The following is a 22,607-nucleotide window of genomic DNA, read 5'->3' as shown; positions in this document are numbered from 1 at the left end:
ATTGTGTCCCCTCCCACCCTTTAGTCTGTCTCCTCATCTCCAAATCTGAAAGGCATTGCTTTCCTTGATATGCAAAGTGCACCAATCCTTTCACAATTTTAGTTGCCCTTTTCTTGACTTCTTCTACCATTCCATCATCTCTTTTTTGTTCTGACCAGAAATGAAATTCATTTTTCGCCTCATTGCTCCATTTAAGCATAATGGTTAAAATATTGGATTGGGTTTCTTTAGCTCTTAGGTCCAGGTCCAGACAAGAATGTTTGCTGGCCAATACAAATAAGATTAAAAACAAGGTGGCTCTATTTATTATATGTTCTTGTATGGTATGGTTAACATTTTATTCTTCAACAACGTGCAAGACACAGTGGAAAATTACCAACACAAAAGCCAAAAAATGTGTCTGAAACAGGACAATTTTCGATGTAATAAACAAACTTGCTTGCTGTCTTTTTCTTTATTTTATTTTGCTTGTCGTGACAACCAAAATGATAGTTTCTGCCAAACAGCTTTCATCAGTTGTGATCTGAGCAAAAAAAAACTTTTTACAAGATTTTACTAGTAACTAAAAGCTTACAGGACAAAACTGTAAATTCTTGGACAAAACTGTATTCATAATATAATCCTACAAAATATAAAGCATTTACCACAATAAAGGACTCAAATCCAGTTGTTCTACTGTGGACCAATACAGCTACCCTTTGAAACTGTCCTTTAACTATGTGGGTCCCTGGTGTGAAGCTATTTAAAAGTCATAACCAACACCATTAATGGAATGTGGTGTTAAACTGCCAGCCTATAAAATTGCTTTAAAATAGGCAAAATGTAGTCCGGTCAGCTAGCCCCCTGACAGCAATCAGGCTGCTGCGTTCTGAACCAGCTGCAATTTCAAGTTTGTCTTCAAGGGCAGACCAACATTAAGCATGATACAGTAGTCCAAGTGTGAGGTATCAAAAGCATCGGTTTGTGCGGCCCGCTTGGCAAGTCTAGGAAAGAAGGCAGCTGGCAAGCCAAAAATATTCCTTTTCTGAAAGCAGTTTGTCTTGATGTTTGTACAGTCAGAAGAATATGTTAATTATTTGCTGTGTGTCGTCAGCTTGACATCCTGCTGGAAGAACAGAAATAACATTACCAGGATCTGCCGTAAATCAATCTGCAGTGATCAGGTCTGAGCAATAAACCATGATCTCTCAAGTGACCGGTGCTGGGATCTGAAGAAAATAATACGTTCTAGATTTGCCCTGCTTGTGTCATAACCTAGCCAGCTAAAGTAGCTCTACAAGGACAGAAATTGTAGTTGCAGCCCTCAAGTCACAGGTGGCTTCTGGTGACCCTGTAGGTTGGGATTTAACGGCAAGAGATGAATACAGATGGTTTGCCATTGCCTGCCTCTGCATCATAATCCCAGACTTCCAAAGTGGTCTCCCATCCAAATATTAGCCAATATTAGCCAGGGTTAACCCTGTTTAGCAGCTGAGTTTGGACTAGCCTGGGACATCAGGGCAGAAAGGTAGGGTAAGAATCACATTGAAAACCTTCCCAGGTTCCATTCTGGCTCTGCGCATGACCCACCAGATTCTGCTGTGACTCTCCCTGTGACCTAAGAAAATACAGAACTAATACACATTAAAAAAAACAACAACATTCCTACCCCCTTGAGCCTCAACTCTATCCACCAGCTACCCTAGACAGGACAGAATAAATAATGACGGAGGGAACCAAGAAAGAGTAGACAGAAGGAAGCCCGTAAAGCTTCAAACAGCTCTGGTCTCGAACTTAGGCCTGGCAAAAGAGTGCCGTTTTACAGGCCCTGTAGAAATTCAACAGCTCCATCGGGGCCTGGATCTCAGCTGGCAACTCATTGCACCGGGCTGGAGCCAGGGCCAAAAAGGCCCTGTCCCTGACCGAGACCAGGCAAGGGTCCTTGGGGGCAGAGATGACCAGGAAGTTGGTGTTCGCAGAGCGTAATGCTCCCTGGGGAACATATTGGGAGAGGCGGTCCCTCAGATACGCAGGTCCCATTCTCTCCCGTTTTAATACGGCAGCTGCCCTCCAGCCCAAGACTCCGTGTCTCCGAGCTGCTTTGATTAAGTGCTTGATTTCTCAATTGTTTATCTTCTATACATACCAGCGGGAGGCCCATTCCCCTCTGGAAATTGAACAGGGCTACAGTAGCAAGAATAACAAAGAAGGGTGGGGGAATGGTCTGGCCACGGTCATTCTCTAGGAGGTGGACGGTCCTGCCAAATTGAAGTTTTACGTAGCTTGTTGGAACACTCTAGATGTCTATATGCCATGCCCAGCCCCCTACACACTCATTCACTCAAACACACAGTGTGAATTAACGGTCTAGCACTCAAAAACCGAATTGGATATTGATGACTTCACATGGAGATTTATCTCTGCTTTGGGATCCAAAGTGGAGTTCTTTCAGGGGCAGGGAACACCTACATACATCCTTTCTCTGTCTTTATTTTGCTGTTTCTCAAATCTGCTTTGTTACTATTTTCTTAGGAGGTGCGTAATCTCCTGGGAGGAGCCTCTTGTGGCGCAGAGTGGTAAAGAAGCAGAAATGTTGTCTGAAAGCTCTGCCCATGAGGCTGGGAGTTCGATCCCAGCAGCCGGCTCAAGGTTGACTCAGCCTTCCATCCTTCCGAGGTCGGTGAAATACCCAGCTTGCTGGGGGGTAAACGGTAATGACTGGGGAAGGCACTGGCAAACCACCCCGTATTGAGTCTGCCATGAAAACGCTAGAGGGCGTCACCCCAAGGGTCAGACATGACCCGGTGCTTGCACAGGGGATACCTTTACCTTTACCTTTAATCTCCTGTGAATGCAGCTGCTCTTTGGACAACAGAGATCAGTTCCGCTGGATAGAATGAGAGACCCCACCCTCTTATGTTCCACCCCCAAAATCTCCAGGTCTTTCCCAACTCCAAGCTGGCAATCCTATTTGTTACAATCCCTGTGTAGAACTTTTTTGTGTGGAATATGCTTGTAGAGCATGAAAGACCGGGGGGGGGGAGGGGGGCGCTGAACTGGCCGCACTTCTGTATTGGTTGAAAAGACTGATTGGTCTCATATTAACTTCCGAATGCTTTAAAATCTTCCCCAGTGGTCTTTGCCTTCTGAAGTTTTCTCGTTTGGTGTTCCCTTCGTGATTCCTCCTTCCTACCCAGTGTTTTAATGGTTGTTTTTCTGGTTTTGTATGGATTTTAATTGTAATTGTGTCGTGATTTTTGGTTGGTTTTAATTGTTTTTAAAATGTTCTTTTTGTTATGAAATTCCCCCCCCCCTAAGCCACCTCAGTGATCCTTATGAGGGCAGAAAGGTGGGGCATAATATTTTTTAAACTACCGAAAGTGGCCCAGTTATTTGCCTGCCATCCATCTATCCACATTGTGGATACCAGGTAAAAAATCTTTTGCCTGAACAGTTTGTTGATTGGATGGATCTTTTTAAAGGCTGCTGTTTTTAAGTTTGCTTATTTTAATACTATTTGTGCTTTGGTTGGTTTCCAAATTGCTGTTTTGATTTGGTGTAGGTCCTGAGCAATAAGGGTGGCGATTTTATGTGCTTACTCAAAGCTTGCTGTGACATTTTTGTTTGGAAGTTGGGTTAAAAATATTGTTAGCATCAAGTAGCAGCTGCTACATCTGTCTTCTCCCCCAGTAGAAAGCCAAGGCTCTTGACCTGAATAACCTAGAACAACCATAGAATTGGAAGGGTCCTCCAGGGTCTTCTAGCCCAACCTCCTGCAGGAGGCAGGAAATTCACAACTACCTCCCCAACCACAATTCCATGCCAAACCAGAATATCTGGCCAAGATTTATCATGTAGCCAATAGCAACCCTTCGTCTTCCCTCCCTCCCTATCCGCCCCCCCCCCTTCCATCCTAATTGAACATATTTCTTACATACTTTCAAGCTTCGCTAGGAATCCTCCCCAGCATCTCCTTTGTACTCCGCATGACTCAGTTTCAGATCCCATCCCCAGTGCTGGAGCTCTCCAGGCAAGATCCCCCAATCAGAGCGCTTGGCCAAAGAAAACCTCTGTCACACTCCCGTTTTAAGAGATAATACTTCGTAGGAAAAAAAATCCTGACCGCCGAGGCACTGAAGGGAGATTGCTCAGACAACTGTGTCACTGGGGCTCATTGATACATGGTGCTTTTTCTCATGGGTTGAGAAGCAAGACAAGTCCGACCAGGTTAAGCTTCCCAGGGCCAATATACTTTACAAGTAGGGGAGAAGGGGAGACTTGATCAGTAATCTATCCCGGTTCAGCCGGAGTAGCTGGAACGTGTGGTTCTGTCATTGCTTCATGTTTATTTTTACTGGGTTTTTTTGGCTTGGATTATCTACCCTGAACTTTGGGGATGGGGCAAGCTATAAATACTGAGGGAGAGAAAAAGAAGGGAAAGAGAAATTTCAGTCTTTAGATGCATTTCTTGAAACCTTCTGGAGAGGCTATGTTCAGCTGCCTGATATTTTAAAGCTGCAGAGGAAAAAGGAAAGACAGGGAAGAAACATTTAAACAACCAAGGAAATACATTCTAGGGCCATGGAATGCCACTTTCTCTGAAGCAGTAGCTGCCTTAGTGGACACCCTTCCCTGGTATGGTAGCCAACCACCAGTTCCCATGGAATCTACAATTCCCATGGAATTATACCTGATGGTGAGACTACAGAGATCAGTTCCCCTAGAGCAACAGCTCTCAACCTGGGGGTCGTGACCCCTATGGGGGTCAACACGGGTCACCGAGGCTGCTGCCACTGCAGCCGCGCCCAACCGCGCCACCATACCTGCTGCACCCTCTGCACTGTGGCAGCGGTGTCGGCGACCCAAAAGGGGGTCGCTTCATTAGGAAGGTTGAGAACCACTCCCCTAGAGACAATGGCTGGTTTGGAAAGTAGACTCTATGGCAGGGGTGGCCAAATTGTGGCACTCCAGGTGTTCATGGACTACAATTCCTATGAGCTCCTGCTGGCAGGGCCTCACGGGAATTGTAGTCCCTGAACATCTGGAGAGCCACAGTTTGCTCACCCCTGCTCTATGGCATTACATCCCACCAAGACCCTTTCTGTCTCCAAACCATGTCCTCGCAACCCTAAAAACCTCACCCAAACATCCAGGTATCTCTCAGCCCATTGCACATCCCCACCCCCATTCCGCCCACAGATGGTTCCTAGGGTTGCCATCTTCCAAGTGGTGACTGGAGATCTGCTATCACAGCCAAGCTTCTCGTGACAGAGGTCAGTTCACCTGGAGAAAATGGCCACCTCGGAAAGAGGATTCTATGGCATTGTACCCCATGGAGGTCCCTGCCACCTTTCTCAAGTTCAACCCCCCCCCCCAAATCTTCAGGTATTTCCCAACAGGCAATCCTAATGGTTTCTCCCATCATCAGACATATCTTTATCCAACAGAATTTCCTGCTGACTAACTGGACATGTTTAAATGGCTGCATTTTAAAAGGTTTTGGTTGTAGTAGCTATGATCCAGTATCCCAGTTCCTGCTTTGTATTTTTTTTCATTTTTATGCATTGCCACTGGTTCTAGATTACCTCTTCCTTTTAGACTGTTTTGTCAGAGCATGCCACTAAACACATGTGCAAATAAATGAACAGGAACAGAAGTCAGCCTCACACACCACAAAGGGTTGCCAGCTTTAGAAGAGGGAGATTCATGGAGATTTGGGAATGGAGTTTGGGAAGGGCAAAGTTTGGGGAGGAGATGAAACTCAGCAAGGCTACGATGCCATAGACCTCTCCCTAGGAAGCTGCCATTTTCTCCTGGGGAACTGATCTCTGTAGTCTGGAGAATAGTTGTTGTAATTCTGGGTAGGGATGCCAGCTTCTAGGTGGGACCTGGGAATCCCCAGGCACTGTAGCTCCTCTCAAGACTAAAGAGATCCCTTCACCTGGAGAAATCGGCTGCTTTAGAGGGTGGGCTCCATAGCTTTATACACTGAGGTCCCTCTCTGCCCCAAATCCCACCCACTCCCGGTTCCAACCCCAAAGTCTCCAGATAAGTTCCAACCCAGAGCTGGCAACCCTAATTCCTGGAGATCTCTAGGTCCATCTAAAGATCAAAGACTCCACACATCAGGCCAGGTGCCAAGGGAATTTGACTCCTGTCCCCCTCTCACCATGTTATTCAATCTGCCCCTCTACCGGGGAGGCACTTTGAAAATGACGTCTCGCTAGCAGCCGTCAAGCAGATGCGGAAGGGACGTCGAACCAAGCCATGTTTGTTCTGGGAGCGCCTGGGAAGGCTCCCAGCTCTTTTAAGATAAATACCATAACTTACGAGACAAGTGTTTGGCCGTTATATAAATATTGCCAATAGCCAAGCGAAGTTTAAAACAACAACAACACCAAATGAATTGAAGTTGCCTTACAGCCGCTCGGAAAAAGCGCCAACGTCTTTCTTCTCGACTGCCTTATATGGGCTCCTCTGTGACCCGGCAGGCAGAGCTGTTCCTCGAAAAGAAAAAAAACAATTTGAGCAGTGATTCCTCTTGCTACGCATGGAATTGGACCAAGGCTATTGTTCCCTGTCAAGGAAGATCAGGGTACGGTTGCAAAATTCAAGCTAGGGAATTCGGGGACCAGGCTTAGGCTGAGCGCCCCATGAACCAGACACCAGACATTCATGTGCTAGGGACGCCAGTCCCCCAGGTGGGACCTGGAGATCCCTCTGTTTGACAGCTCATCTCCTGGAGGCTGATATCCTTAAGTGCTGGTCTGGTCTGGTCTATAACTCAAGCTATGTTTGCTTGTGGAATTGGATTGTCTGTAGGAGACCCACAGCTTGAGAAGTCTTGCTTGCAGACGGCTGGGGAGGAGCAGTTTCCTTCACACAGTATGGGGAGAATAGGATGTAGATATCCAGAACTAGAGATCTCCCATTTAAAAAAAAAACTTAAAAAATAAAGTGTGAAGGAGCAGACAATGACTAGGAAGAGTGACACACACACAGAGAGAATAACACCAAGAAATACAAGCTGAACTCTTGGGGCACTGGAAGTCTTAAGTTTTTATTCCTGCAAAAACTTTTGAGGACCTGAGACCATTTCATCACCAGGCAGACACATATATGCAGAGTTATAAAGGGATGGGGGTATAAACATTGGATCAAAAAGCCACGAAATGCAGCAAGTAGAGGGTGAGACATTCTAATGTAGTTTTTTTTAAGTCCAGAGCACCAGTAATCAGTGATTGCAGTTTCTATAGTTCTGCTAAACCAGCAAATTCTGCCAAATCCAGGTTGTTCTTCATCTTTTTTACTCTGAAGTCTCCCGCTGATGCTTTTTATTTTTTTTAAAACCTAGTAGCCTACCTTTCCCCCTACTATGTTCCAGAAAGGCCATAAAGAGATTACAAGTTAGAGCAACCACATTAATTGTGGACAACTTTTCCAATCAGGCCAAATGTGTGAAGGAGTATCATTGTTCCTTCCGATCAATTCAGTTTTATACATGGAAACAAATGGAAGTTTCCCAGTTGTCTTCAAGGGCAGCCCCATGTTGACTTAATTACAGTAGTCAAGCTTTGAAGTTACAGTAGCATGAACCAGCATTGACCGGGCAGCTGAATGCAGAAAGGAGAAGTTGTTCCAGGACGGGTGCAACAGAAAAAATATGCTCTTAGACATATGCTCGCCTGTTTTTCTAGCAAAGGGCAATTATTTAGTTGAAGCATAGCGATTTTAAATAAACAGTGTCCCATAGGAAACTGAAATGATCTCTCCCTGGTATATGACCCCTGTAATGAGTTTAGTGTGGACCACGAAAAAAAAGGGGACGGTTCAAAATTATTGCAACAGAAAACAGAACCTATCCCGGGCTATATTAAACAATTTCACAATGAATACAAATAAACATTTCTTATCTCTTCTTTTTTTATATATATACTAGTAAAAAAGCCCATTGTATTCCAAATACAATGGGCCCTAGCAGGGGGGTGGAGAGCGAGGGACTGGCAAGGGCAGGGTGAGGAAAGGTAGCTTACCAGTGAGAGGGCTGTAGCGACGTCGGGCAGCTCCTTCGCGGCGGGCAGCTCCTTGGGTGGCTCCTTCTCGGCGGGCAGCTCCTTTGCGGTGGGCAGCTCCTTCGGCGGGCGGCTCCCTGGCGCGGTCTTCTTGCCGGCGGCCATCTTCTTGTGCCGGCGATGCGTTTGTAGAGGCTGGGGGCTCCCTGGGCGGCGGCGGGCGCGGCCCGCGGGTGCGGCCCGCGGGCGCGGCCGGCGGGTGCGGCCCGATCCGCGGGTGCGGCCCGCGGGTGCGGCTGGCGGGCGCGGCCCGATCCGCGGGTGCGGCCGGCGGGCGCGGCCCGATTCGCGGGCGCGGCCGGCGGGCGCGGCCCGATCCGCGGGCGCGGCCGGCGGGTGCGGCCCGATCCGCGGGCGCGGCCGGCGGGCGCGGCCCGATCCGCGGGCGCGGCCGGCGGGCGCGGCCCGATCCGCGGGCGCGGCCGGCGGGCGCGGCCCGATCCGCGGGCGCGGCCCGCGGGCGCGGCCCGATCCGCGGGCGCGGCTCGCGGGCGCGGCCCGATCCGCGGGCGCGGCCCCCGCGGGGGCGGCCCCCACGGGCGCGGCCCGATGCCCTGCCGGTCCCCAGCCTAATAAAGGTTGGGGACCACTGGCTTAGAGGTTCTTAGAGGCCGGCTGGCTTGGAGCAACTGCGAGCTGCGCTACGCTACGCGCGGCTCGCAGTTGCTCCGGCAAGGAATCGGAGGCTTCGCGCCTGCCGATTGGTCCCTCCGATAGTCTGTCATGAGGAAGGGGCCAATCGGCACCCTTCCTCATCCCGGACACAGCCCGCCTTCCAAGGGCTTACTGTTTTATTTAGTCCGTGGCGCCCGCGGCGCCACGGGCGGTGTAAAGATGTATATAAGCATAACCAGAACGGCCTCCAGATTGAACCGTTTTCAATTGGGCTTTCCTCAGTGGTTGTCAAGTTTTCCTTTTAAATTATATATATGTGGCCTTTGGCTCACAGGTTTGGGGAGGTCTAGTCAAAAGACTCTTCCCCTTTTGACTAGACCTCCCCAAACCTGTGAGCCAAAGGCCACATATATATAATTTAAAAGGAAAACTTGACAACCACTGAGGAAAGCCCAATTGAAAACGGTTCAATCTGGAGGCCGTTCTGGTTGTGCTTATATACATATATATATAAAAAAAGAAGAGATAAGAAATGTTTATTTGTATTCATTGTGAAATTGTTTAATATAGCCCGGGATAGGTTCTGTTTTCTGTTGCAATGAGTTTAGTGTGGAGCAGGACCCAGCACAAAGAATATAAATAAGTGGCATATCACATAATATGGTTCAGGCATTTCTCCTTCACCAATCTTTGGGCAAATGTCAATAGCAAATTGGGAGCCCTTCCTCCCCCTTTGCTCTGGATACATCCTTTTAATTGATCCAGAACCCACTTAACCAGAAGAAGAATGCCATTAACTGACTACAGGAATATGTAGCTGGCATCTCAAGGATTTAGCCCAGCATCATCATCATCCCCAAGAACCTTCCTTCCCTACTTATCATTCTCTGCTACTTACTCCCACTTGAATTGAGACCCATGGCCAAGGGCTCTTCAACCCCTCTTCTCCTAGAGTGAACAGCAACAGAGATCTTGGCATAATCTTCCTCTCTTTATCATTTGGAATGCCTCATTCCCAGTCCTCATCTGGGCAAGGAAGAGTTTCAGTGTTCCAAGCCAGCCTACCGCAGGGGGCCCTGGAACCTGAAAAGCCAATGGCGTCCTGGATCGAGTTTAAGGTTTTGGTATTAACCTTCAAGGCCACCCATGGTCTGGGTCCCACGTATCTGAGGGACCGCCCCCGCAAGGCTCTTCACCCTGTGGGTGCAAATACGTTGGTAGTCCCTGGCCCAAGGGAGGTTTACCTGGCTTCAACCTGGTGGGATGAGCTACCAGAAGAGTGTAGGGCCTCGCCAGGGCTTCCTGAGTTCCACAGGGCCTCCAAGACAGAGCTCTTCTGCCAGGTACTGGGTTGAGGCCGGAGCAGTTAAGATTAGGGGGCCCTCCCAAGGAATAGCCAGAAGACTGGGCTACTCCCATTACACCTCCCCCTGAGGCACAGGTTGGGAGTTTGATGAGCGGGAGAGAAGGCTGGGGTTAGAACGTATTTCTACTGCCAGGGGGATGTTATTGGTTAGGATTAATGTATTTTATTGTGGGGTTTTATTCTCTAACCCGCCACGAGTGAGCCAGTCTGGCAATAAATCCAATATAATACTAATAATACTAATTATATCAAAGAGCTAAAGAACTTAGCTCTTTATTTGCTCCTCTTGTTCCTTTAGCCTAGTTTTTAAGTTTAGTTTTTTTGTCATCTCTACCAAGCCTTGAACACAAAAAAAAAATCCATATAGTAACAGGGCCTTTTCGGCCTTGGCCCCAACTTGGTGGAAGAACTGAGGGCTCTGATGGAACGCTCTGAGAGAACGCTCTGACAGAGCTCTTCCGCCAGGTTTTTGGTTGAGGCCAGGGTGGTGCCCGGAGTTTTGATCAGCAGATTCTCCCCCCCCCCTTTCTAACTTTTAACCAATCAAGACCCACGGGTCATCTTGCTCAGGGTCTTCAGCTGGGTCCATTGCCTGGAACAGTGGAGCTAGACATAGTTGGGTTTAGATTTTTAATTAAGCCTCCATCTGTTGTCATTATTATATATATTGTTATACGGGGTTTTATGGGGATTTTATATTGTCCTTTTAAACGTTCTTGTAAAACATCACGAGACGACCAGAGTGAGTGGCAGTATATAAATACAATATGAATAAAATATAAATAAAAAATAAAAATATTAAAAATAATAAATATAATAATAATAAAGCTCCTAAAGGGCCGTGGCCAAAAGAGGTTGCAAGCGGCCACAGCCCTTGTTCAACTGAAAATACGACCCTGATAAAGATTATTTTACAGGTCAGTGACCAAAGGTATCTCTTTTAAATTTGGCTGCCCATTCTTTTCTGCGGTGGGCATGCCTAGCCTATAGCCATCTGAGTGGAAGAAGTTAATGTTTCATTATTCTGCCTCCCTCCCAAAATAAACCTTTGATCCTGAAGAGGAATTCCTCACTGCACATCACTACAACCAACACTAAAAGAAAGAAAGCTTCTTCTAATCCTCGCCGGGTCCGTAAGGTCAAAATATTGTGGTTCCTTAAAATTAACAAAGATATCCAAACGATTACAATTCGAGGCTGTGGGTCCTGAGCATTAAGTGTTGCAGGAATGGAGTCAAAGGAAAGGAAGGCTCCGTCTCCGTTCACAGACACTGAATCAACAGACTGTAACGGCTTCAAAGGAGCCGCTTGTGTTTGGGCTGTCAGCGAGCTGAGCTTTAAGGAGCCTTTTGGAAATGAGGAAACCTTATAAATCCTTTCTGATCATCAGACTTATTTTTAGTGAGGGGGAGACAGGTATCGTGCTGACAAACCCAAGCGCGGAGTCAACCTAGATCTAGAAGCTTTTGGACTCCGTGTGAAATGAGGCAGCGATTTGGGCATCTCTGTTTCTGGAAATGAGATTAATCGGGTGCATAATCGATGAATGTGATTTGATCAGTGTTATGAAATGAGCCTTTGATAGTCAAGCTGGAGGCACATCCAATTCTTGCACGCCCAATGCTTTGTGTTCAGGTTGTGTACGTTACACGGACATGAGAGGCGAGAGCCAGCTTGGTGTCGTGGTTAAGATTGGTAGCGTCTAATCTGGTGAGCTGGGTTTGATTCCCCATTCCTCCACAAGCAGCCAGCTGGGTGACTTTGGACTAGCCAAAGTCCTGATAGAGCTGTTCTCACAAAGCAGTTCTGTCAGAGTTCTCTCAGACCCACCTACCTCACAGGGTGTCTGTTGTGAGGAGAGGAAGGGAATGTGATTGTAAGCCACTTTGACTCCTCAATGGAAAAAAAAAAGTGAGAAAGGCTGACTTAGGCAGTATTGAACTCAGCAAACTGATGGTCTGATTCAGTATAAGGCAGCTCCAGGTATGACAGCAACTCACCTGTTGGGGGAGAAGAGGATAGTATCACAGTGCGATGTAGTCACAGAAGCGCCAGCATGGTGCAGTCATCAGAACAGGATCTGAGTGACCTGCTGTTTTCAAATCTCCAGTTTGCCATGAAGTTTGCTACTCTTTTTAGCTTGACCTATGCTGCTGGGTTGTTTTGTGAAGATAAAATGGGGGAGAACCAATGCATGCCGCTATGCAGGGGAGGGAGGAATAGGAAGGTATTAGCCACCTCTAGTTCTCTGAGAGGCAGTGTGGTATAATGGTTAAGAGCAGTAAACTCTAGAGAACTGGGTTTGATTCCCCACTCCTCCACTTGCAGCCAGCTGAGGGACCTTGGGCTGGTCACAGTTCTCTTTGAGCAGTTCTTTCAGAGCTCTCTCAGCCCCACCTACCTCACAGGGCATCTGTTGTAGGGAGGGGAAGGGAAAGGTGTTTGTAAGCTGCTTTGGAACTTCTTCGGGTGGCAAATAGTGTGAGGTATTTAAAAACAGCTTTAATGCAACACAGTGGTTAAGAGCAGTGGACTCTAACCCGGAAAACTGGGTTTGATCCCCCAATCCTCCCCATGCAGCCAGCTGGGTAACTTTGAGCTAGTCACGTTTCTCTTAGGGCTGCTCTGGCAGAGCATTCTCAGCCCCAACTACCACACGGGGTGTCTGCTGTGGGGAGGGAAAGGGAAATGTATGTAGGCCACTGTGGGATGTGAAAAATGAGGTATAAAAACCCCAGCTCTCCTCTCTCTGCAGCAATCTTCCCTTCTAAAAAGCGCTTTTAAGTGTCCCACGTGAAGGCCGAAACCGACAGACGTGACGTGGTCCCGCGAGGAGGGGATGGCGCCGAACCCTTGCTGGAGCTGCCTCTTGTCCGCAACCTTCCTCTGGTCCGCTCCCCAGCAGGCGAAGACGGCGCCGGCCCTCGCTGCCGGATCGCGCCCAGCCGCCGGAACTTCAAGATAGAGTGCCTCGCCACATGGAGGCTCCAACCATGGACGCGCCGCCTCAGAGACGCCGGCGGCCTTCCAGCGACTGGTAGGCGAGGCCGGCGCGGCGCCCGTCGAACGCCCACCTCCCCTAACGCCAGGGAGACGGCCGGAGACTCCTCCCTCCCTCCCTGCCCGCCCGCCCCTTTCACGTGTCGGCGCCCGGGGGCTGCGGAGGGGCGTCCTCTCCCGGCCCTCCCGCGGCGTCCCAAGCGGCGAGCGCCAGGCCGGAGTCGCCTTCCCCGCCAACCAGAGCGAGGCGCGCAGGCGGGCCGGCCCGGGCGGAGGAGGAGGAGGAGAAGTCAGGCGCGCTCGCCTCAGGCGGCTCCTGCTGCTGCGGCTGGAGACGGGGCGGGAGGACAAGCGAGAGCCCCGCTGCCTGCTGCTGTTGCTGCTGCTGCCCGCGGCGGGCCGGGCGAGTGCGCGGGCTGCCCTCTCGGTGCGCGCCGCGCCGCCCTCGCCTTGCGCCCGGACGCGCCGCCCAGGGAGCACGGGAGACGATGAACAGCGCCAAGGGCGACCCGGAGCAGCCCAGCCCGGCCGAGCCCAGCCTGCAGGAGGAAGAGGTACCTGCCCGCCTCGCCCGACGCTTTTGGCCACCGCCGTGGGAGAGGAGAGGAGAGGAGCGGACCGGGAGGGAGGGACGGAGACCCACCCGCGGGGCTGCTTTGGAGCTCCCTCGCTCTCCTCCGCTCGCGTGGGGTTGCGCAAGGCTGGGCCGACGGGGAAACGCGAAAGGAAGGGCGAGAAACGGGCGGGGAGCGGAGTTGGTGGGAAAGTTCAGCGGCGGGGGAGAACCGCCAGGCGCGCCGGGGGTGGCCTGTCGGCGCCCGGGTCTGGCCGACCGCTGTTAACACCCCCCCCCCTTTTAAAGTTTAGATTGTAGAAGAGAGATAATATAGGAGAGAGAAAACGCACCGAGCGCCTTCTTCTCCGAGTAGTTCAAACGCGGAGATCTTTGGGACAGAGGCTTGGACGAAGCTCCACCGTTGGCTAAAGGGGTTTTTGTGTGTGTGTGTGTGTGTGTGTGTGTGGTTTGGAGGACAAACGCGCTGGTCAGTTATGGCTTTCCCCCGCTCTCTTTGCAAAAGTGGAAGGGGGGAACGACGCGCGCTCCGCTTTGCACCCTTGGCGGTATCTCGCAGCCTTTGCGCGGGTCCTGACAATTACGAGAAACCGCGCCAGTCATTCCCAGCGCTCCGAATTAACGCGGCATTAGGTTTTCCGCGCGGTCTAGGCGCAATGTTGGGAGATTTGAGTTGTGAAACCATGCCTAAGTGTATGTGTGTGTGTGTGTGTGTATATATATATATATAGCCTCAGATTTCCAATTCTCCAAGCAGTAGTGAGCGAGAAAGATAGAAAGAGCAACCCAAGTCTGAAATAATGGGGTGGGTAGCTGTGAATTTCTAATTCCTATTTGTGGCCCTAATAGCAGAAGCATGCGGTTCAACTTCTCTTGGCAAGGTGATAAATGTCAGTTTTAGCTCAAAGCAAAGGTGGAGAGGATTTGGAGAAAGTCTTTTTCCTCTTGGGAGGGTGCAGAAGCAAATTGAGAACTGCATGGTTGTTTTGAGGTGCGGAGACTATGGTTTCCAAACAGCCCAAGAACCCAGATTAACGCCAAGAGCGTGGTCCAGTTCTCTGTAATCCTGAGTGGGATGAATGGTCATAACGTGGAATGAAAAAAACCCCAAAGTTTCTTTCAAACGAAGACATTTCCTCCTGTACTAAACTGTTCTACCTGACTGTTGGAACCGTATTCTTCTGTTAAAACAAATAAAAAATAAAGCAAATCATTGCCTAGGGTTAAATGGCTTTCTGAGCGCCATCCTTTTTACAAAGCATTAGCTTTTCTGTTTGTTATAAGATCTCGTTTCTCATGTGGCTGAAGGTACTAATCGGGGGATACTTACAGATTGCGAAAATGACTTGTGTATGAATTGTTTTTCCTTAGCTGTTTTAACTTGAAAGCAAAGGAAACGTTTGTTGGGAACAACAGGAGACAAGCCGTTTGTCCTCAGTTTCTGCAGGGGAACTAAAAATATTTGCATTTGGGCGAAAGCTGTTTTACTGCTTGTTGCCGCTTTACAGTTGGGAGCCCTCTCTGCGTTTTTCACCACTGCACTGGGACTTTACCCCGAGCTAACCTGCATTATGGTTTGTTTCTTCGTGTGCAGGACATATTAACACTGCTGCCCCACTGGGGTTAAAATCTTTTGAAGACCCCCCATAGCAGCGGTCCCTCTGAATCAGGGGTAGTCAAACTGCGGCCCTCCAGATATCCATGGACTACAATTCCCATGAGCCCCTGCCACAGGGACTCATGGGAATTGTAGTCCATGGACATCTGGAGGGCCGCAGTTTGACTACCCCAAACCGTGCGCCTGAGCATGCCTCATTAACTTGTGTAGCCCTGCTCAGCAGCAGTCTGAAGCTGCTTGGGGTCTTGTGCGGTTCAGTTGTGCTCAGGATGCCCCACTTAGTGGGGGGGGGGGAAATGAGCGGTTTTCCCAAACTTGTACGGGCAAAACCCCAGTATAATCCAGCCGTGCTGAGTAGCCATAGAAAGATGTGGTGGTCAATTGAAGTGGTCAATGATCCTGTGTCGGCAGTATGCTCTTCAGGCAATTGAAAGGGGAGGTTCCTCATGGGTTCCAGATTTGGTTATGGTGGGGTCCCGCAGCAGCTAGGCTATTCAGATTCATTTATCATTATGGTCAGAGGCATGTCATAGAGACGGGGGTTCAGCAGTCTGGGAGCTCCAGGCGGGGGGGGGGGGGGAGTCTGTCCCGTGGAGAATATACAAGGAAGAGTTGTGGCAGCTCCTTTGTGCTCAACTGTGGTGGTCCATTCGCCTTGCTTCCGGCAGTTTTAGCCCAGTTAAATGTTGGTCTCAGAAATCACATTTATAGTGCCTAGACTAGACGTTGGAAGAAGAAGTTCTTATATGCCGCTTATATGGTTCTTATATGCCGCTTTTCCCTACCCAAAGGAGGCTCAAAGCGGCTTACAGTCGCCTTCCCTTTCCTCTCCCCACAACAGGCACCCTGTGGGGTGGGTGAGGCTGAGAGAGCCCTGATATCACTGCCCGGTCAGAACAGTTTTATCAGTCCCGTGGCGAGCCCAAGGTCACCCAGCTAGTTGCATGTGGGGGAGCGCAGAATCGAACCCGGCATGCCAGATTAGAAGTCCGCACTCCTAACCACTACACCAAACTGGCTCTCCTGAGAACTGTCATGCCCGAGTTCCTCCAACTTCCCCAGCTGCAGAGAGGGAGGGAGGGAAGCCACGGGTGGGACCAGAAGAGAAAGGGGAAATGCAAAGGTGTTTCTGTTTTCTGCTTCTCTCTGTGTGCCGCTTGTGGTTGTGGAGAGGACTGTCAGGTCATGGCTGGCTTATGGCCACCCATGGGGCTCTGAAGGCAAGAGGTGTTCAGGGGTGGTTTGCCATTGCCTCCCTCTGCAGCACGACCCTGGACTTCCTTGGAGGTCTCCCATCTAAATACCAGTCGGGGCAAACCGTGGTTAGCACCTGAGATTTGACAAGATCAGGCTAGCCTGGGATAATATGGTCAGGGTTTTCCACTTGCAGTGCGCTGGAGTTACATGGATAGATGCAGGAGGGTTGTCCGGTCGATCTGAAGCAATACAACGAATTTTGAGTCCAGTGGTACCTTTTAAGACAACGGGACTCAAACTTTGTTCTAGAAGTGTGTGGGTCAATAAGGAGCAGCCTGTATGGTTAGGGAAGATTATACTAGCTGGTTTGCCAGGCTTTTTCCATCCCGACAATATAAACTTTGTATGCATAAATTTGATTTGAGTTTTGGCCAGTTCAGTTCTTCATTGGAGATTTGTAGCTGTGCTTCTCTTAGAGCTGCTTCACACTCTTCTCTCTTGTCCCTACACCTGGCCTTTTGATTAGATGCACACGGGAAGTTCGGAGTTTGGGGAATTGAAATTCAGAGCTTGGGGGATTGAAGTTTGATGCATGGGGAACTTAACCCAGGTATTCTGTTTTTCCAACTGGAAATGGCCTCAGGGAATGGTGGTTTGCCTATTTGGGAAACATACCTATCATGATGGTTATCTGGAAGTTTTCCTAAGAGGGCAAATGGCAGATTCCCGGGGCTATTTCAGGTTGGGAAAATAATTAGGGGAAGGGGAGCTTAAACCTTGTTTCCCAATGTGTGTCCAGGGAATAATTTGTAATTCCCAGTGTATGCCTGATTAAAAATCTCATGGTAAACCTCTAGATTAGACTTTGTAAAGTGTGAATAAGTCTGTAGATACCAGTCTCACGGACTCTTTGTGCCAGTTATCCCTAATCGTGCCAGCTGCAGTTGTGTTTCACTGCACCTGTTTTCTTCTTCTCCAAAGCAAAAACTCCAACCTGGTTATCCTTCACTTCATTGGGGCTGGAGATACTACAGAGGAGTTTAATCAGCATCACCTTTCAGAAACGCCATCTCCATCCTAGGAGAACCCTTGTCTTGGAACTGCTTGCAATCGCCATGGCAGCCATTTTGTGGCTAGAGGTGCCCCACCATGTCAGCCATTTTGTTGTGTTGTGTACTACCTGTTCTTCAAAAGTCCCCGCAACAGAACCTCCTTTATAAGCCACAGATAATAGGACTGCCCATCCACCCCCCCGAGCTTCCAATCCAAAATTTAGAGAAGACAGTGAAGAAATAATGCATCTAAAACAGGTAAATATTTGGTGCTGTATAACAGTTATGTGTTGAATAAATCTTTGTTGGTCTTAAAGGTGCTAGTGGACTCTGATTTTGTTGTGCTACTTTAGACCAACATGGCTATTTGCTTGAATCTATAGTTATGTCTTCAGTTATACATTCAACCTAGAACGCGGATAATGTGAGGATCTTCTTTCATGATGAACTGGCAGTATGGAAAGGGTTGCCAGCGGAGGTGAAATTCAGGATTGTTAGGACTGTCAACCAGTTGAGAGAGACAATTCCTTCACCATGGAAGCCCACATGATTCATTTACATGCCCGGTTTCTCACTGCCTGCCTCCTAATTTCTTCCACCCCATAACTGAAATGAACTACTCAATTGAATGTATTGAACTCAAATGTTTATGTTTTGAGGAACAGGAGATCGTGGTTTAAATAAAGGCAGGCAATACATAGACATATGAAATTTAAATAACTTATGGCCCAAGACTGGGGTTTTGAGGGGAAATTCAGTGAAGAGAGTTGCGTGGTAGATTACTTTTTGTTTTCATTTAAAAATTGGGACTGGTGACTCTATTCTAGGAATTCTTACCAATGAATCCCTGACTAAAATCGAGGTTTCTAGGTCCAGCTCCTAGCCAGCAAGGTGTAATAGTTGGACTTGGGTCTAGAAAACCCACTCTCAAATCAGAGCTCTGCCATGAAAGCTTGTTGGGTGACCTTTGGCCAATCACTCACTCTTAGCCAAACCTGTCTCATCAGGTTGTTGTGAGAGTAAAATGCAGGAGAGATGAGTAATATAAGCCAGTCTGGGTCCCTGTTGGGAAAAAAGGAAGTGTGGAAATGAAGTAATCGACTTTTGCATATCCTTAAGGACAGCTGTCCCCAACCCCTGGGCCAGGGACTGGTACCGGTCCATGGATCAGTCGGCACCAAGCCACAGCTCCTCCTCGTCCTCCCCGGCTGCTGCCTCGGGGGCTGCCCTGCCACTCTGCTGCCGGCTTACCTTTGGTGCTCTCTGGCGGCCGCCATGGCTGGGGCTCCCCCTCGACATGGCACTGCACAGCTGCTGCTGGCAGCGCCCCCCAGCGGGCGGCGGGAAGTCAGGGGCGCTGGTGGGACAACAAGCAGAGCAGGGGCTCGGGCGGCAGCGACGACCCTTGGCAAAAGACTACCCCCCCTCGAGCCTTAGTAAAATTGTCAAGCATTGACCGGTCCCTGGTGATAAAAAGGTTGGGGACCACTGCTTAAGCACATAAGAAGAGCTCTGCTGGATCAAACCAGTGGTCCGTCTATTCCAGCCTCCTTCTGGAGAGCCAAGCACAGGGCATAGTGACCAAGGCCGTCCCCTGGTGTTGCCTCCTGGCACAGCGATTCAGAGACCGACTGCCTCTGAATGTGGAAATTTCCCCCAGTCGCTGATAGACCTATTGTCCATAAATCTACCTAATCCCCCTTAAAGGTGTTTATTTCTGTGGCCATCGCTGCATCCTCTAGCAGCGAATTTCAGATTTTAATTGCTCTCTGTATCAAGAATTTGTCATTTTCTCCGTCTTGAATCCACTGCCCACTGGCTTCATTGGATGCTCTCAAATTTTGGTGTTTTGGAAGAGGGAGAACAATGTCTCTTTGTCATCTCACTGTACCCCATGTATAATTTTACAAACTTCTATCATGCCCCCCTCCCTTAGTCATCTCTTTTCTAAACTGTGAAATCACAAACTCATCAGCCTTTCCGCATAGGAAAAGTGCTCCACCTATCCCCATCATCTTGGTTGCTCTCTGTTGGAGGCAGCTCAAAAATTGTCATTTGGGGGGGGGGGAGAGATTATTACGGCTTTAAAGGAGGACAATTTACCAAAGGCATCTTCATTCGTGCCCTTCGTGTTGACATACGTGCAGTTTGCCGGAAAAGTTGTACAATAAGAAAAATGTATTTTGGTGAAGGAAACGGGAGTTGTATTACAGGGGCATTCTGTCAAACTCTAAATCAGCCTTTCTCAGCTTTTTGACTGCTGAGAAATTCCTGAAACATTCTTCAGGTTTTGAGATACCCCAGAAGTTGTGTGATTGTGCAGAATGTGGTTGGGAAACATCTCTCTGTACATGCCCACCTGGGGCTCCTCCCCTTTCCACCCCCTCCAGGCCTATCATGGGCCATTTTGGGAGGGGGGACACAGATCAGCATGGCCATATATGCTCATAACATCTGATAAATGTTTAACAAATTTTAAATATATATATATTATTATTAATTAACTCCCACCCATTTGGGAAACCCTTCCAGGGTTGTCAAGATGGGGTTTCATGAAGCCCTGTTTGAGAAAGCCTGCTCTAAATCTATCTAGGTGCATTCCCAATATCGCCCGTGTCTTCTGTCAGCTTCATGGCCATCTGTACAATTTCAAAGAAGACTGGTAGCTTCTCCTAATCGTGCTTATTGGCAGAGGGCTCCGCTTATTAAAAGGAGATGAACTGACGGTTCTTATTTAATTCAAGCTTTTGTGCTAGTTTGGATTAATACTGTTAAGGACTCGTCCCATTTCACTGCCAGACGGGACAAAGGTTGGTCTGGATTTGAAACTGTGGTTCTTTTGCTGGTTGCGAAAGACTTCCATTTTCTAAGACAATGCTGGCATGGATGATGAGTTATGCAGTGTAGCTGCTGGCGTATAGGTACTATGTGTGCAACTATAAGAAGAAGAGTTGGTTCTTATATGCCACTCTTCTCTACCCGAAGGAGGTTCAAAGCAGCTAACAGTCGCCTTCCCCATCCTCTCCCCACAACAGACACCCTGTGGGGTGGGTGAGGCTGAGAGAGCCCTGATATCACTGCTCGGTCAGAACAGCTTTATCAGTGCCGTGGCGAGCCCAAGGTCACCCAGCTGGTTGCATGTGGGGGAGCGCAGAATCGAACCCAGCATGCCAGATTAGAAGTCCACACTCCTAACCACTACACCAAACTGGCTCTTGAGCATTAATAAACATGCTTTAAACATGCATTAATAAACATACAATGCTTCTTTATGGTAATTCTCCGGTTGATTGCCTGTGAGATTTCTCAGTGAGTTGAGTTGGTGTTTGTTGTCATTCTTCTGTGTGTTTCCACATCAGGATTCTGTGGAGACCATTCCCCCCTCCCCCTGACAGCTCCGTGCTCTGTACAGAGGAGCCCCCCTTTTCCTCAGTCCTTCCTTCACTGCCAGGTTGCGAGGACATTTTCTGTACAGCTACTGTTTTGAACTTTTCTCTCCGCGTTTCTTGGTTTCTTGAGCCTTCTCTCCTCTTCGGGAAATGCTGCAGAAGGCTTTATTTAAAAAATATACCCATTGCAGTATAAAAATGATCTGTTCGGTTGAGCATCTTCTCTGCCTTTTCTGCCGCATAATACAGCCACAGGCAAGATCTGCCTCCAATTTACCGCTTACATTGAGCAGCAGGCTTGAAGGCAAGCTTATGGGGGAGAGTATCAGATCCAATCACCTGTTTGTTCAACTGAACGTGCGTTGGAAGTCCTGCCTAAGAAAGCATCTTCCAAGTCCACAAACACAAGGAGAATCAGTGTTCCAGGCCCAGTCCCATGATGCTCTCAGTACTGATTGACCCTTCAGTTCCAGCCAAATCAGTGTTGGTTCTGACTGAATGGAGGGGAGTCTACTCACCATGAATACCTTCATACACCCTGGAGCCTCGCCAGGGCACATTGGTGGTCCCAGCAGCTAGTCATCCATTGGAATGGCCCTCCCTGGCTCGGGAGCAGGGTTCTATGACTCTACCTCCTTGGCAAAGGTACGTCGACGTTTGGCCTACACTCCTGACCGTTGCCTGTCCTGACCTTGGACTGGACTGGATTCTGACTGTGCTTCCGACTGCTGCCTGTATAGACCTTGGGCTGGATTCTCTGCCCCTGAGTACTGCTTGTCCTAATCTTGGACTGTCCTAATCTTCATACTGGAACGCCCTGGTGCCGTGTGTATCCTGGTAAGCAGTACAAAGGACCTCTGGCAGAATCCAACTAGTACGGCTGCCACACCCACAAAGGTGGAGAATTTATACAGGGTACAACAACAAGATCATGCCTACTTATGCTGACATTTTCCGGCTCCATCCCTCATAGCTGAAGGGACGCAGGCGAATGAGTGTACAGGTGTGCATTCCCCTCCACTGGATAGAGAGGGGTGAAATCTGGAGGCGCTTAGGAAAGTTGACTCTTCTGCTTGCAGCTTGCGCATCGCCAACTATAGTGCAATTATGGGAGGACACCAGCTGTACGCCTGCTTACACTGAGCTGCTAGCAGAAGAGACGAAGCCTCTGGCTAAAAGTCTCCAAGTGGAAGCAGTGCACCTGTCCAAGCAACAAACCAATGCAGGTAGACACTCCACTGACTTCTCCAGGGCCACGGCTTCAGCACCTGTGCTGAGAGGCATATTTGGCTGTGCTCCACCACTCTCCCTCTTGTGGGAGTGACATTGCTTCATGGACTGACTTAAATGAAGAAGAACAAGCAGACAGCTCTTTCACCTGGCATCACAGCAGGTCCTGCCACTCTGAACAGGTCTTGGCAGATGTATAGATATCACCAGTTCCAGTTACCATACATTTGGGCATTCATATCAGCAGATGCTGTCATCTCAGTGTCCTGCAGGGCTCCCTTTTTCAGGATCTGTGGCTCTGGGCAGGTGATTTTTAGTGATGTTAGTGGGTGATGTTTCTACCCACGGCTTGTCCCCGATCTGTAAAACTCGCTGGCTTAACATTTCACATTAAGGATATGTGCTTATAAAAGGAAAGGTGGCAAGGATGCATCATGTATACTATAGATTCAGGTGAGTCGGCATGTTGATCTGAAGCCACAGAACAAAATTTGTGTCCAGAAGGTACCTTTAAG

At 48.9% G+C, this 22,607-nt stretch overlaps 1 protein-coding gene and 1 long non-coding RNA gene across 2 annotated transcripts in view; one reads left to right on the top strand and one right to left on the bottom strand.

The window, feature by feature from the left end:
- Nucleotides 1–439: 439 nt before the first annotated feature.
- Nucleotides 440–4,249, bottom strand: LOC143841870 (uncharacterized). The gene is made up of 2 exons (XR_013232915.1): nt 3,918–4,249; nt 440–1,105 (listed from the first exon to the last, which is right to left on the bottom strand). It is a non-coding gene; the product is annotated as an uncharacterized LOC143841870 (long non-coding RNA).
- Nucleotides 4,250–13,455: 9,206 nt separating this feature from the next.
- RBPMS (RNA binding protein, mRNA processing factor) overlaps nt 13,456–22,607 on the top strand; it is a 104,380-nt gene continuing 95,228 nt past the window's right edge. The window contains exon 1 of the mRNA XM_077345660.1: nt 13,456–13,590. Coding sequence (XP_077201775.1) covers nt 13,521–13,590 — 70 coding nt within the window. The 5' untranslated portion in view covers nt 13,456–13,520. The remainder of the gene's footprint in view (nt 13,591–22,607) is intronic.

The sequence above is a fragment of the Paroedura picta genome, chromosome 7 (assembly GCF_049243985.1).
Source record: "Paroedura picta isolate Pp20150507F chromosome 7, Ppicta_v3.0, whole genome shotgun sequence".
NCBI lineage: Eukaryota > Metazoa > Chordata > Lepidosauria > Squamata > Gekkonidae > Paroedura > Paroedura picta.
This window is presented reverse-complemented; position numbering and strand designations above follow the sequence as displayed.